Raw genomic sequence first — 14,057 nt, forward strand, 5'->3', positions numbered from 1 at the left:
TAATTAGACTTCGCCCAAGCTTGTTAAAAATATGGAGATACGTAGTTAATCAGTCTTTAAACTTATGTACTTCAAGATATCGTAAGTACTTCACTTCATGGGCTTTTATTTCCCCGAACTGTAACCTCTGCACCAGTGCAAACAAAAAAAACGCATTTTGATTGACCACAAAGCGAGATATTGATTTACGGCAACAGTTATCAGAAAGTGTAGGACAGAATTGGCCAGAAATGAGGCTTAATGCTGAGCCAGGGCCAACTGTCGCCAGTCGCCACTGGCACCGCCACTAAGGTTTCCCTTCAGCTTCTGCTGACACTTGAGCAGCAGAGGCCCGGTAAATCACATGAGCCGGGCCAAGTGGCCAAGTGGCCGACCGAAAGCCAGGCCAATAAGCAAGTCAGTTAGCTGCAACTGGTAACTCGAGCCCACAAAAAGGGAAACGTCAGGCTGGTAAGGGGGAAGAAGTTGGCCAAATCGACGCCAGAACCAATTGAGCAGAAAACCAGAAGGCGCCATCGAGGAGAGGAAATCGGGGAATCGACGTGCGATGGTAACAATCCTTTTGGGCCCATGGTATTTTGACACTTGCCACTCAACGACAACAGTTATTTGGGCTTATAATGAATATGAGCAACACACCGAAGGTCATGCTACTCAAAACGAAGTCCTTCAAGGTCCCGTTTCGTTTTTTTTTTTTTGTATTTGGCATTCTGGATTCTGTATTGGTGACATGTGGCGCCATGTAGTCATCCGCAAAAACCAAAGCAATATCCGGACCCGACAACAAGCAGGAAACTCTAGCTGACAGATAGATGGATACATTCCAAGTTTACTTTGAGATCCGAAGTCTCTAATGAAGACAGCAACAAAATGTCCTTACCTAATGAATGGCAGTGAGGGGCATTTCTGGACAGACTGACTACTTGGAATAAACCTCCAACCTCCGCCATGGACATAGATAGCCCAAAGAAGTGCTCTTTGACTCATTAAAAATTAAAAATTCTAGGCATGCTGTATCTTTTTTCTTTTGGTTGGTTGACTGTATGTAGGTGGGTACTTAACATGCTGTTAGTAGATTACATTTAAAAGTGCATTGTATATTTTTGAGAGATTTATCAAACAAATAATGTTAGAAAAATAATGCAAAGACTTTAGACTTGTATTAACATTATTTAACTTTGTTTCATATCACCCAGAAGGGTGTGCCACAGTCGCTGTTATCATTAACTTTATTCATCCGCTGTTTTTTTTTTCGCTTTATCCATTTCTTTTGCGCTAGAATCAACAACAATTTTTAATTTCATTTTTCAAACGTCGCTTTGATACCTGCACGCCGCATTAACACCCCCAGATCCCCCAGACCAAAAACCAAAAAATTTGAAATCCAAGGCTCGACCCAGAATTTCCTGCTGATGGACTGACTGAACGAATGACTGAGTGATTGAATGACTGACTACTGCCCAGCCCATGACTGATAATTTGATATGCCCCGGTCTGTTAATGCGGTGGGTTCATAAGGGCGAAAATGGCGTGGGGGCGCTTTAATTTTATTTGCACAAAAATGCGCGTCAATATTACCGAAAAAAATACATTTAGACAAGGCGACGTTGCCGCGTGTTGTTTTCATTTCGGTTTTTTTCTCTGCGGCCAAAGCAAATAAAATTCATTATGAATTTCTAATTATATTGCAAAGGCAACCCTCAAAAAAAAGCCAAAAGTTGCCTCAAAAAAGTTTACATTTTTTCCGGGTTCCCCCTCCTTTTTGGAAAATGTCAAGCCGCACATTTGACAATGATGAATTTCCTGTTGGCCAGCAACCCTCAGAAGGGCGGCCAAGAAAAAAAATGCTTTAGATAAACTGATTAGGCACATCAATTGGGCAGAGCACTCGTCTCTTCTAGCGGCAAAGGAAAACCGTCGCCTAATGGCAATTGTTTTGTGAAAATTGAATTTTCCTCTGTTCTTGCGGGCATTGCATTGTCTGCCCGGTTATGAAAACTTCGGAAAAGCGTCGGCTGTCTAATTAGAAATATGAAATAAGGCAAATGTTTTGCGGTGTTCTGCACCTGCTGCCACAGATAATGAAGCTGAAGGTGAGCCTGGGGTTGGCGAAGGTATTTGTTTAAATTATTATTGGACTTAATTATTGCCAAGCAGGGAAGCCAAGAATGCGCAATAATGGAAAACAATTTCAAGTTTTCGCGGCAAAAAGGTAAATAAAAATGTGAGAAAGGCTTAAGGCTCTTGGAAAAGTTTCAATTATTGCGGTGCTATACAAATGGTTTTGATCATTTACAAGAGACTTTAAATGACCTAAATGGTATTGTATTGTATTTTATATTAGAGTTTTGTTAGAAGGTTACTCTTGAATAGCAACAGAAAAAGTTATTAAATAAGGCCTGGCATATACTGTTTTAAAACAGTTTTAATTCCGATCCCAGTGTTCTGGCGTATTCCCTTATTTAGTCCGAAAACTATTAAAGTTTTATTGAACACTAAAGCTTATGTCAACATCAAAGCCCATAAGTGTAATACAATCTGACTATATAGCACATTAATTCACACATTAAGCTATTTGGCATTGATTTCTATTTGCCCAGCAATGATTGACTGATTGATGATATCGAAACTAGCCGCATTAAACACCCAAAATGACCCAAAAAGACCAAAGCAAATAGTTGGTAGATGGAAATGGGGATTTGTGGCTAATAGACTGTGGACATGGGCTAAGGTTAGAAATGCTTTGGCTTGTTATATCTGGGCCACAATGATATGGGATAGATATGTGTACCATACATATATGTACATATGGGTGGGGTGTGAGGCAAACAATGAGATGATGATGAGCCAGGCCTCCGATATAAATCAAACAACAATGAGAGACACAGATACAGATATGGCTGCGGATAAAACGCACACACAATCGAGGACATTCGAGGATAATGCCGCCTCTCATCACGAACACGCCTCTCGGACCTCGTCCCCCGATTTTTCCGGGTTTTTATTGTCAACGCTAAGCAGCGTGTGAGGATTATTTCGCATTCTTTGGCAAGGACCCGCCATGTCCTTTGTCTAATTGGTTGTGTCACATACGAGAGTAGATTCCTGAGTACATCGGATCAGAGATCCATCCCCATCGCATTGTTGTGACTGTCGTCATTAGCTGTCCCATTTCGACTTTTGCCCAAGGACCATCTCTTCGCTGCTTTGTTTGGGGTATTTAATGCTTCAATTGATTTCTGATTTAAGTGCCTCCCCGTGGGCCCAAAACAGCTGCCGAAGATTCGGCTGCCCAGCAGGTTGTCCTCCACTCGAGAGTCGGCTCTTTTGGAGCGGTTCGGAGTTAGCTAATTGAAAGTCTTTCACCTTCATCAGGAGCCAAATGACGACAGCGATGACGATGCGTAAATGAGGTAGATCATGAAAAATCTTATGGCAATGTATGGAAGATAAAAAGCTGGTTTTTATGTTTCATTTATAGATCGACTAAAACTGCGTTTTAAAAATAATAAAATATATACATTATTATCTACATACTCTGTAAGTTCATTAGTATCCTTTTATATGAATATACAGTTATCTGTAAAACTTTCATCATTAATTTCTGTTCAATAATTGTTATTAATAACATATAACTCCGGTTTTTTCAGTACCCTTTGAAATAAATTTAATTTTGCAAGTAAAACAAAAATCCAAAACACTCACTAAAAACGTGAAATACGTCGTCGCCATAAAAAAGACCCCTAAAAGTTGAGTCACGGCAATTCGTGAAACTGTATTAGCTGACAGGGCATCACAAACAAACGCAATAAAGTCGGAAAACATTGACAGGAACTACGTAATGCCTGAAAACCAGATAATGGCATCATCGGCAGAACAGTGAGATAAGCAAAAATACAGCAGCTAAGCTATAAAGCTTTTGAACGAGATTTCAGTTGCTAATTATCAGCCATAAAGTCAGGACGTGGTCTCTACCAAAAGATGAGATTCCAGTTGTTTTATATACTGGGCTTGCTCAGTGTGACAAGTTTGACCCATGCTGCCAGCAATCTGATTTGTTATTATGACTCCAACTCGTATTTGCGCCAAGGTTTGGCCAAAATGCATACCAACGAATTGGATTTGGCCCTGCAGTTCTGCACCCATTTGGTTTACGGATATGCGGGCCTGAAGTCCGGTACCCTCGAGCTATTCAGTCTGAATGTGGACCTGGACATGTTCTACTACAAGGACATCACCGCCCTGCGACAGAAGTTTCCTCAACTGAAGATTCTCCTCAGCGTGGGTGGAGATCGCGATGTGGATGAGGCCCACCCCAATAAATATGTAGAGCTTCTGGAGGCGAATCGCACGGCTCAGCAGAATTTTATAGACAGCAGCATGATTTTGCTTAAGCGAAATGGATTCGATGGCCTTGATCTCGCGTTCCAGTTACCCCGTAATAAGCCCAGAAAAGTCCATGGATCCCTTGGATCTTACTGGAAGTCGTTCAAGAAGCTTTTCACTGGTGACTTCGTTGTGGACCCGCAGGCGGAGGAGCACAAGTCACAATTCACCGATCTCGTTGGAAATATAAAGAATGCCTTTCGATCTGCTAATCTGATGCTGTCTCTGACAGTCCTGCCCAATGTGAACTCCACTTGTAAGTATATATCCTATTTTTACATATAGTAGGAACTATTTTATTAACCACCTAATCAATCATTTCGTTAGGGTACTTCGATGTCCCCAAACTGCATCCCCAGTTCGACTATATAAACCTGGCGGCCTTCGACTTTCTCACCCCACTACGAAATCCCGAGGAGGCGGACTTCACAGCTCCGATTTTCTTCCAGGACGAACAGAATCGCTTGCCCCATTTGAATGTGGAGTTCCAGATTAACTATTGGCTGCAGAATCATTGTCCTGGCCAAAAATTGAACCTGGGAATAGCCAGTTATGGCAGAGCATGGAAATTATCGAAGGGATCTGGACTCAGTGGTGCTCCCATTGTTCATGAGACATGTGGAGTTGCACCCGGCGGAATACAAATCCAGAGTGCTGAGGGCTTACTAAGTTGGCCAGAGATTTGCTCGAAGTTGTCGCAGAACGCATCCGCTCAATATAGAGGAGAATTGGCGCCGCTCCGCAAGGTCACGGATCTCACCCAGAAATACGGAAATTACGCTCTCCGGCCAGCAGATGATAATGGAGATTTTGGCGTATGGCTGAGCTTCGATGATCCGGATTTTGCTGGAATAAAGGCAGTATATGCCAAGGGCAAAGGACTCGGCGGAATTGCCCTTTTCGATTTAAGTTACGATGACTTCCGTGGACTTTGCACTGGCCAAAAGTACCCCATACTGCGGTCAATTAAGTACTTTATGGGATAAATGATTTGTTTGTTAAGCCTAACAAAGCCATATATTTTAAGTTTTCTAATAAATGTTTCATTTGAATTACAAATATTGAAGCGCATGTTTGCGGTTGAACACATTATTTAATAATCGGTCTCAGTGAGAAAAAACCTTTTTGGCAAAAATACAAATCATTGGTTTGTAATTTACTAAAAACCCACAATAATATATTCAAACACATACGAGTTGCAAAACAAAACTGAATTCTATAGTGCGTGTGATAAACTAAATCATGTGGTATAGACGGGTATTTCCACCGCTTTTAGTTCTATATATGTACACTTACGAAACCAATCAGAAACACTGTTTTCGAATTCTAATCAGCAAGCGCGTTTCAATGTTTTCAGATTATTTGCTTGTTTTTTTTTTTTTAATTTTAGAGGTCACAACGTTTTGACCCTGCGTCTGCCTCGTCGCAATCGTCGTCATTAATTTCTGTGTACACAATTAAGTCATTGCGAGAATAAGTAAGGCAATGAGCTCGGCTTCAGATCGGCTTTCAGACCCCTCTTAAAGCTCCGCTCAAGCTTTTTGTCATCGGCTTGGGGCTGGGGTTTTGGTTTCGGTTTCGTTTTCCATTTCGATTTCAGTCTCAGTTCGATTTCATTTGATCTGCTCTGCGGTTGTGCCTATAGAGATATATCCCTGGCACCATGAAGGCGTGGATCTGGTTTACGTTTGTCGCGTGCCTCTTTGCGGCAAGTACAGAAGCTGCCTCCAACTTAGTCTGCTACTATGACTCTTCGAGTTACACCAGGGAAGGTGAGTGAGGTGGTCGGAATACTCCAGAAAGTGAATATGACAGACAAATAATATATACATAGCTTTAGAAAACTTAGATCACAGATCGATGAGGTTTTAACTTGTTGTAAAATATTCTATCTAGCAATCAAACACAGAAAAAGTTACAACGTAAAAACAATTTAGTTGTTCAAACTGGTTCCATTTAGCACTAGAGTATTATAAGTATTACTCACTAAAATGTTGTTGATCTGTTTTAAATTCTTTTAATGAATGAAAACTGACCAACTTAGGTTTTATGAATATACACACTTGATTGTCATCCAAAATGCCTTTTGAAAAGCTTTGAAAAACAGTAATTCTGGTAAAACCTTATTAACCAACTAAGCCACGTTTGAACTGAACGACACATTTAGTAAATGAACTAAAATATGAGGAATGGGAGTAAAATTGAAAGTATTAATCATTTATTCAAAGTTATCCAAAAAGCCTACCAAAATACCGCCTGTCTTTTGAGTAGCGTGTGCCAAATTTACAGACGAATGAAAACAAAAGCATCCTAATCGAGTTACATAACCATTTCTGATTCAAAACAAAACTCGGACTTAATTTAATTCAACTTGCAGTGCTTATCGCCTGGCGAGCGAAACAGAGAGATAAAGAGAGCCAAAGCTAGTTTTATAGAGGTCAGTGGCTTATCTGGCCAGTTTATTTCTTTTTCAAAAATAAAACACAGAGACTGGCTCTCCCGCAGAGTTTCGCTCGCAAAGCGATAAAAAGCAGAAGTTCTGATCGGATTAACAAGCTAATTTGAGCGGGTGTAACTTACCAAACAAAAATAATGGAATGAATTCTCAAAATATGGCAATTAGTTGATTATTTTGGTATAGGGCGAGTTAAGTCTATATTATTGAGCCGATCCCACGCATTCGAAATGAAAAACCAGAGCGTTCAACACACAGCGAGTCCAGCACGACAACTGCCCCGCCAGCGGACGCTGACTTGGCACCAGCGATCCGAGCAAGTGGCAAGCAGAGCACCAAGTGACTCAGCAGCGCTGCACAGTGTCCTTAGGATAGGGGAAAAATGAGATAAATATCGTCCAATAGATGCATTCGATAGGTAAATAAATAAAATTAATAATTAATTAAATAAATTTAAATTTGTAAAAATTTTTAAAACAGGTAGAAGTTAAAATGACTGAAGTTGATTTGTTAGCAGCTCAAATGTATGTTCAGAAATATGTTTAGGTACAAACCGAAAAGTTCATTTATAAATTCTGCTTTCAAATAACGTTTAATTAAATATTCTTATATAAATGCAAATGATTATATTTTACATTAAGCTCTTAACACAACTCAACCCACTGTGCTCTGCAGCCGAGCCAAACAATAATAAACCGCTCGCTGGGCTCACACTGTTGGCGTTCAATTAAGCCACTGAAGTCGACGAGACAATGGATCAGCATCCGAGAGGAGGTGGCTCTGGTCAGGGGGAGATACACCGATCTCCGATCTCCGCTCTCCGGTAGTTTTCACCGAGAGCGAGAGTGTTGGGTGTCGGATCACTGTGCGCAGATAGTGTCCCACAGCAATGACCACTTCGAGTCTCTGGGATTATTTGTTATTCGAGTGCAGCTCGTTGTACTTTTCGTGCATACTAAATATGCCATCTTTTGAATTTAAACTGTGTTTTTTCCAGGTCTGGGCAAGCTGCTCAATCCCGATCTGGAGATCGCCTTGCAATTCTGCAGCCACTTGGTCTACGGCTATGCTGGGCTGAGAGGTGAAAACCTACAGGCGTACAGTATGAACGAGAACCTGGACATATACAAGCATCAGTTCTCCGAGGTTACCTCCCTCAAGAGGAAGTATCCCCACCTGAAAGTTTTGTTGAGTGTGGGCGGCGATCATGACATCGACCCTGATCATCCCAACAAGTATATCGATCTGCTGGAGGGCGAGAAGGTTCGTCAAATTGGTTTCATCCGATCGGCCTATGACTTGGTTAAGACCTACGGCTTTGATGGCTTGGATCTGGCCTATCAGTTCCCAAAGAATAAGCCAAGAAAGGTTCACGGTGATCTTGGACTGGCATGGAAGAGTATTAAGAAGCTGTTCACCGGCGATTTCATAGTGGATCCACACGCAGCCCTTCATAAGGAGCAGTTTACCGCTTTAGTAAGGGATGTAAAGGACTCCTTGAGAGCTGATGGATTTCTGCTCAGTCTGACTGTGCTGCCCAATGTAAACTCAACATGTAGGTATTTCAAAATAATAACAATATGTAATTATACTTTAGTTTAATTATGACTTTAGGGTACTTTGATATTCCCGCTCTGAATGGCCTGGTGGACTTTGTGAACCTGGCTACCTTCGATTTCCTGACACCAGCCCGTAATCCCGAGGAGGCGGACTACAGTGCTCCCATCTACCATCCCGATGGATCGAAGGATAGGTTGGCACACCTTAACGCTGATTTCCAGGTGGAGTACTGGCTATCTCAGGGATTCCCATCCAATAAGATCAATTTGGGAGTTGCCACCTATGGTAATGCATGGAAACTTACCAAGGACTCGGGTCTCGAAGGAGTTCCTGTTGTGCCGGAGACAAGTGGACCAGCACCCGAGGGCTTCCAGTCCCAAAAGCCTGGATTACTAAGCTATGCTGAAATCTGCGGAAAGTTGTCCAATCCCCAAAATCAATTCCTCAAGGGCAACGAATCGCCACTGCGAAGAGTTTCTGATCCCACCAAGAGATTCGGAGGCATAGCTTATCGCCCAGTGGATGGTCAGATAACCGAGGGCATTTGGGTGAGCTACGATGATCCCGACTCCGCCTCCAATAAGGCAGCCTATGCCCGTGTCAAGAACCTAGGGGGCGTGGCGCTGTTCGATCTGAGCTACGATGATTTCCGTGGACAGTGCTCAGGCGATAAGTATCCCATTCTGCGAGCCATCAAATATCGTCTATAAAACGAAACATAACATTTAATACTTTAAATAAACAATTATCAATTATAAACAAAACCTATGACATTTGTTTTGTGTAATCTCTATAAAAGTTTAAGCTCTGCCGAGTTCATGGATTTCATTTTATATCAAAATATTTTTTAGGAGCTCGTATATACATTTTATTTATCTGGCACTTATTCGCTATGTACCCATTTTCATTAAGCATTTAAAAGCTAAATATTTACACATTTTTGGGCATGAGTAATGAACAGTAGCGACCTTGCTAATTCGTCAACACCTTATAAAGTGCAGACTTATCACTATGCCCGTGGAATTAGCCTATTTAAACTATGAGTCGATGGACATAATCTCGAGAAAGACGTATAATCTGTTCTGTAAATTACCGAGCTGAGAGGTGATCTCATTGAACCCGATCTCAGTTGGCACTTGAGACAAACGAATTGGTTGAATTTCGTTGATAATAATACCCACAAAACTGCGTTTGCTATTGTTCGTCTGGGGTTTTCGTTTCACTACGGGGAAACGCGAGGAGGTGATTCCACTGAAAAGCTCCACTGTGCCCATATTTATTCCAATTCCCGTGCTAAGTGTCATTTCGAATTCAGTTTGGTTTCGCATCTCGCCGGCGACGGAACGCATTGCGAAGTATTGTAGTACGTCCCCCTCCCCAAAGTATATAGTATTTGTTTTGACATCGTAAAGCAGCTCTCTGGGTTTATCGCTCTGCAAAGATGACTGGCTCTCTTTGGCTCAGTTTGGCACTGAGTCTAGCGGTTTTGGCTCAATTTAAAGTGAGCGCCGCTCCTAATCTGGTTTGTTTCTATGACTCGCAGGGCTCTCAGCGTCAGGGTAAGTATTCCAAATTGGGGAACATAGTATTTGTATAGTTATAGCTACATTTGTAAACCCCATTGTAGGCCTGGCTCAGTTTTCGATGATCGACATCGAGCTAGCCCTACAATTCTGCACCCATTTGGTCTACGGCTATGCGGGTGTTAATGCCGATAACTATGAAATGCAGAGCATTAACAAGCGATTGGACCTTGAGCAGCGTCATCTGGCCCAGATCACTAGTATGAAGGAACGCTATCCCCACATCAAGTTCCTATTGAGCGTTGGTGGCGATGCCGATACCTATGAGGGTAATCAGTATATAAAGCTCCTGGAATCGGGACAACAGGGCCACAGACGCTTCATCGAATCTGCTCGAGATTTGGTGAGACGTTATAATTTCGATGGTCTGGACCTGGCTCTCCAGCTTCCCAGAAATAAGCCACGCAAAGTTCATGGGGATGTGGGCTCTGCGTGGAAGAGTTTCAAGAAGTTCTTCACCGGCGACTTTATTGTGGATACTGAATCGGAAACGCACAAAGGACAGGTGACTGCACTGATCAAGGATTTGAGTGCCGCTCTGAAACAAAATGATCTGCTGCTCAGTCTCACCGTTTTGCCAAATGTGAACTCCAGCTGTAAGTATACAAACAACAGGCAATTACTTTGTTTATTCCGACGATCTGGTGTAATTTGATGAGTCAGAAAAGTTTTTTATTTGCGTTGTGTATCGATGAAACCCACTGATACAAGCCACTTTGTTTAATTGGTACACAACTGTTAATTGTTTTGAAAGCAGCTGTTGAAACAGATTGTCTTAGAAAGAAGCAGGGAAAGAGTTATTATATAATGAGTATTAATGTATTACGGAACTAATAATTCAGTGCACAATTCCACTTTCTAGGGTACTATGATGCCCCGTCGATCGCCCCAAGCCTGGACTTTATCAACCTGGGAACTTTTGACTTCCTGACCCCGCAGCGCAATCCCGAGGAGGCGGACTTCTCGGCGCCAACATATGAGGCAGTTGGACAAAATCGTTTGGGCCACTACAATCTAAACTTCCAAATGGAACACTGGTTGCTTCAGAGAGTGCCGGCTAATAAGATAAACATTGGCATTGCCACCTATGGCAGGTCGTGGAAGATGAGCAAGGATTCGGGAGACTCTGGTATGCCAGTGGTTCCCTCCACCCAGGGACCTGCTCCAGCTGGACCTCAGAGCAAACAGGAGGGTCTGCTCAACTGGGCTGAGATCTGCTCACTGATGCCCAACCCCAGTAACTCCAATGCCCGAGGTCCTAATGCTCCGGTGAAAAGGGTTGTGGATCCCACCAAACGTTATGGCAGCTACGCCTTCCGTGCCGCCGATGAAAATGGTGACCATGGACTGTGGATCAGCTACGATGATCCGGACTCTGCCTCCAGCAAGGCTATGTACGCCAGGGCAAGGAATCTCGGTGGAGTGGCTCTGTTTGATCTGACCCAAGACGATTTCCGTGGTCAGTGCACAAACGATCGCTTCCCCATGCTGCGCGCCATCAAGTATCGACTTCTCTAAGCCGACTTCTCTAAGCCAACTTCTCTAAGCCAACTTCTCCAGTCCAGACCATAAAGACATCTCCAGCACGCAAATGTCACAAGAAAAGTTGGTGAAGCGGAGCTGGGAGGGAACAAATGTCACCCTTTCGGTGCCTAAAAGGCCTCCTTCTGTGTCTGTCCCTTTTTGCAAATTAATTACAAAGTTGTAAACTAAAATGCACCGCAAATTAATTCGATGGGCTTGGTCCTCAAATGGGAAGGGAGATGAAGGAAACTGATATGTAGTGAGAGAAAAGAGGTAGTGCTAAATGGAACTTAATTCTATTCCACATATTATTCTATATATAAAAATAATGTTGTTATTACTATTTTTTAGTTATGTTTGCCCTCTTCATTCATATACACGCAACGAAAAAGTTTTTAAAATTGATTAATATTTTTTATATTTTCTAATTGATACCTTTGAACATGAATTCGCAATGTTTCTTATTTTCTTTCTTATTATTAATTTATTATTTTGTACAAACACTGCCTGGGTTCCTATATTTTTTTGTATATGCATCGTTACCCTGCTCTCCCGTTTAATTGCCCCTTTTGCATTGAATTGTTTGGCGCCCACGTCTGGGCGAATCGGTCGCTTTATCATCTCGGACCCATCTTGGTCAAATGGCATTTTGCTGTGGTTTTTTCTTTGCCGATTTTCCTCGCTTTTTGTGCCCCAGCGAAGATTTACAGATTTCGCCACTGAGTTCGAACTGCTTAACTTGGCTTTGTGTAATTGGCGCTACAAACGCGACTCCGAAAAACTCGATCCGCGCGATCCATATGCGTACTCCACGATGGTTGGACTTGCCCCCTTTGGGCCGTGTGTCCCCTGTTTACAGAATTGCTGACATACCACCATGCAAAGGCTGCCACTACAGTGAACTGTGGCCACAAGGACCTGGATCGGGGGTGTCTGGGCCGACTGCCTCGACTGGCGACGACAGCAACACGATGTAAGACAACTAAATTAAGTTATTGTTTCTTGGCCAAAATCGACGGGCCTAATAACTTGGGAATACCCTTCTATTGGGTGTGGTGAGTCATGATAAAATATATTATAAAAATATGAATACGATAATAAAAATGAGGAATTCATTCACCATATATAAATATATAATGGATGCAACTTCTAAAGGAAAGTATTTAATATAACGTTTTAGGTTTCTATGTGCTTAATCTGAATTAAATCTAACAAACAAAAGCTAAAATTTATATAAGCATATTAAATCAACAAGCCCCGAACTTAAGTATCTCAAAGTATTCCCTTCTATTTATCTAATAATCTGTGGCCAGCTGAAGAATTTCGAACTTATGAATACGCCGTGTGACTTGGTCTCCCACACTTACCCTAGCCACTGTTAACCAAATTCAAACCCTTGGAGCCAGCTGAAAGTCCTAGTTGCTATCTAGGCGGCTTATCTGGGAATCGTGATCTTATTAAGCTGACTATACACTCGGAAATTATTTGCAATTGGCGCAATGCCTTATTGGAATGCAAAATATGCCATTAGTGGCAGAAGTCGAGACTTGGCCAGCTCGAGGCAGCTTCCCAGACTGCGAGTTAAGGGCCCAAAGGGCATGGATTTTGGGTAACTATATGGAATCGATGGTGACAGGGAAGGGAGTGGGCCAGAGCATGCCACTTGCATAGCTTACAAGTTGTAAACACGGCATTGTTTTGGCCACCGTTCCATAATATATCCCAAAACAGAACTAAAGTCGCAATGCACTTAGAAGGAAACTTTAATAAAATAATGACAACTAACATAACAATTGTTTTTTAATTCATAAGAAGTTCTATATTCTTAGGCATTTATAAAAATGAAATATACATACATCATTTTGCCTTATTTTTTTCTAATTATCTGGAGTAAAATCTGGGTTATTCCTGGTATAACCAAAACATAACCATTTCGAAATACATAAATAATCAGATCTGTTTTAGAACAAAGTTCTGAATATTATTTAAAATATGTTTAATTGTTACTGTTTATATTTTTGAGTGTAAACTACTTGCATATATCGTTGATCGTGTTTCTAGGCTGCGGACGAGGACGAGGACAAAGCTGCGGACCAGCTACCGGATTTCTTTGGGCTTGTCGCTCCATCTAATTAAGGAGCATTTGGTCCATGGCGGCGTCTACAAGATCTGTTCATGATTATTGCCCCGGTCCATATCGCCGCCTGGTGCTCCCTGCGAATGACAAATATGCTGCCTTGCACCAGGGATTCCAACTGGGAGTCAGGAGCGACTTCTGTTGTCTTCCACGGAAGCCAGTTTCTGGCTGGTCTTTAAATAAAGATATTTTCGCCCTCATTACGCGCTGTGTCCTTTTGTTTATTTGCTGTGGTTTCGATATACCCACTGCGCCTTTTGCAGTTTGCTTTTTTTTTTTGTGGCCGATGAAGTGTCGCTGATTGCGCGTTGCATTGTTTTGGCCGGGTCGAAGAGGCGATGATGGCGATAAGGAAATGCATGTGGACTGGTCAGGGGCTTGGGTTTGTTAGCCAGCGATATGATAAGCTGAC

The 14,057-nt window shown here is 42.1% G+C and overlaps 4 protein-coding genes across 9 annotated transcripts in view; 3 read left to right on the plus strand and 1 right to left on the minus strand.

Moving 5' to 3' along the window:
* Window positions 1–7,122, minus strand: part of CG5888 (uncharacterized protein) — a 48,295-nt gene extending 41,173 nt beyond the window's left edge. The window contains exon 1 of the mRNA NM_135950.3: window positions 6,967–7,122. The gene's annotated coding sequence lies outside the window, so the exon portion shown is untranslated. The remainder of the gene's footprint in view (window positions 1–6,966) is intronic.
* Idgf1 (Imaginal disc growth factor 1) lies at window positions 3,931–5,446 on the plus strand. The gene is made up of 2 exons (NM_057910.5): window positions 3,931–4,642; window positions 4,714–5,446. Exons 1-2 carry the CDS (start codon window positions 3,982–3,984, stop codon window positions 5,370–5,372), a joined length of 1,320 nt encoding a protein of 439 aa, NP_477258.1. The 5' UTR covers window positions 3,931–3,981; the 3' UTR covers window positions 5,373–5,446.
* Window positions 5,983–9,161, plus strand: Idgf2 (Imaginal disc growth factor 2). 3 transcript variants are annotated; one of them, NM_001259114.2, is made up of 3 exons: window positions 5,983–6,158; window positions 7,483–8,396; window positions 8,456–9,161. In NM_001259114.2, exons 2-3 carry the CDS (start codon window positions 7,946–7,948, stop codon window positions 9,109–9,111), a joined length of 1,107 nt encoding a protein of 368 aa, NP_001246043.1. In that variant the 5' UTR covers window positions 5,983–6,158; window positions 7,483–7,945; the 3' UTR covers window positions 9,112–9,161. The 3 variants fall into 3 exon arrangements, with proteins under 3 accessions (NP_001246043.1, NP_477257.2, NP_001246042.1); NM_057909.5 differs by having other exon boundaries at window positions 7,839–8,396; NM_001259113.2 differs by lacking the exon at window positions 5,983–6,158 and having other exon boundaries at window positions 7,678–7,780; window positions 7,839–8,396.
* A 398-nt stretch (window positions 9,162–9,559) lies between these two features.
* Window positions 9,560–13,847, plus strand: Idgf3 (Imaginal disc growth factor 3). Of its 4 annotated transcripts, NM_165158.1 has the most exons (4): window positions 9,560–9,764; window positions 9,843–9,960; window positions 10,029–10,580; window positions 10,847–11,695. In NM_165158.1, the coding sequence occupies exons 2-4, from the start codon at window positions 9,843–9,845 to the stop codon at window positions 11,500–11,502; spliced, it is 1,326 nt and encodes a 441-aa protein (NP_723967.1). In that variant the 5' UTR covers window positions 9,560–9,764; the 3' UTR covers window positions 11,503–11,695. The 4 variants fall into 4 exon arrangements, with proteins under 4 accessions (NP_723967.1, NP_001285982.1, NP_723966.1 ...); NM_001299053.1 differs by having other exon boundaries at window positions 9,713–9,960; window positions 10,847–13,847; NM_165157.2 differs by having other exon boundaries at window positions 9,713–9,960; window positions 10,847–13,191.
* Window positions 13,848–14,057: the final 210 nt, after the last annotated feature.

This window comes from Drosophila melanogaster, chromosome 2L (genome assembly GCF_000001215.4).
Source record: "Drosophila melanogaster chromosome 2L".
Taxonomy (NCBI): domain Eukaryota; kingdom Metazoa; phylum Arthropoda; class Insecta; order Diptera; family Drosophilidae; genus Drosophila; species Drosophila melanogaster.

Coding starts and splice junctions, on each gene's coding strand:
- Idgf1 (NM_057910.5), top strand. CDS start 3,982: ATGAGATTCCAGTTGTTTTATATACTGGGCTTGCTCAGTGTGACAAGT. Junction 4,643..4,713: donor GCCCAATGTGAACTCCACTT/GTAAGTATATAT, acceptor TCATTTCGTTAG/GGTACTTCGATGTCCCCAAA.
- Idgf2 (NM_057909.5), top strand. CDS start 6,050: ATGAAGGCGTGGATCTGGTTTACGTTTGTCGCGTGCCTCTTTGCGGCA. Junction 6,159..7,838: donor TTCGAGTTACACCAGGGAAG/GTGAGTGAGGTG, acceptor TGTTTTTTCCAG/GTCTGGGCAAGCTGCTCAAT. Junction 8,397..8,455: donor GCCCAATGTAAACTCAACAT/GTAGGTATTTCA, acceptor TTATGACTTTAG/GGTACTTTGATATTCCCGCT.
- Idgf3 (NM_165158.1), top strand. CDS start 9,843: ATGACTGGCTCTCTTTGGCTCAGTTTGGCACTGAGTCTAGCGGTTTTG. Junction 9,961..10,028: donor GCAGGGCTCTCAGCGTCAGG/GTAAGTATTCCA, acceptor ACCCCATTGTAG/GCCTGGCTCAGTTTTCGATG. Junction 10,581..10,846: donor GCCAAATGTGAACTCCAGCT/GTAAGTATACAA, acceptor TCCACTTTCTAG/GGTACTATGATGCCCCGTCG.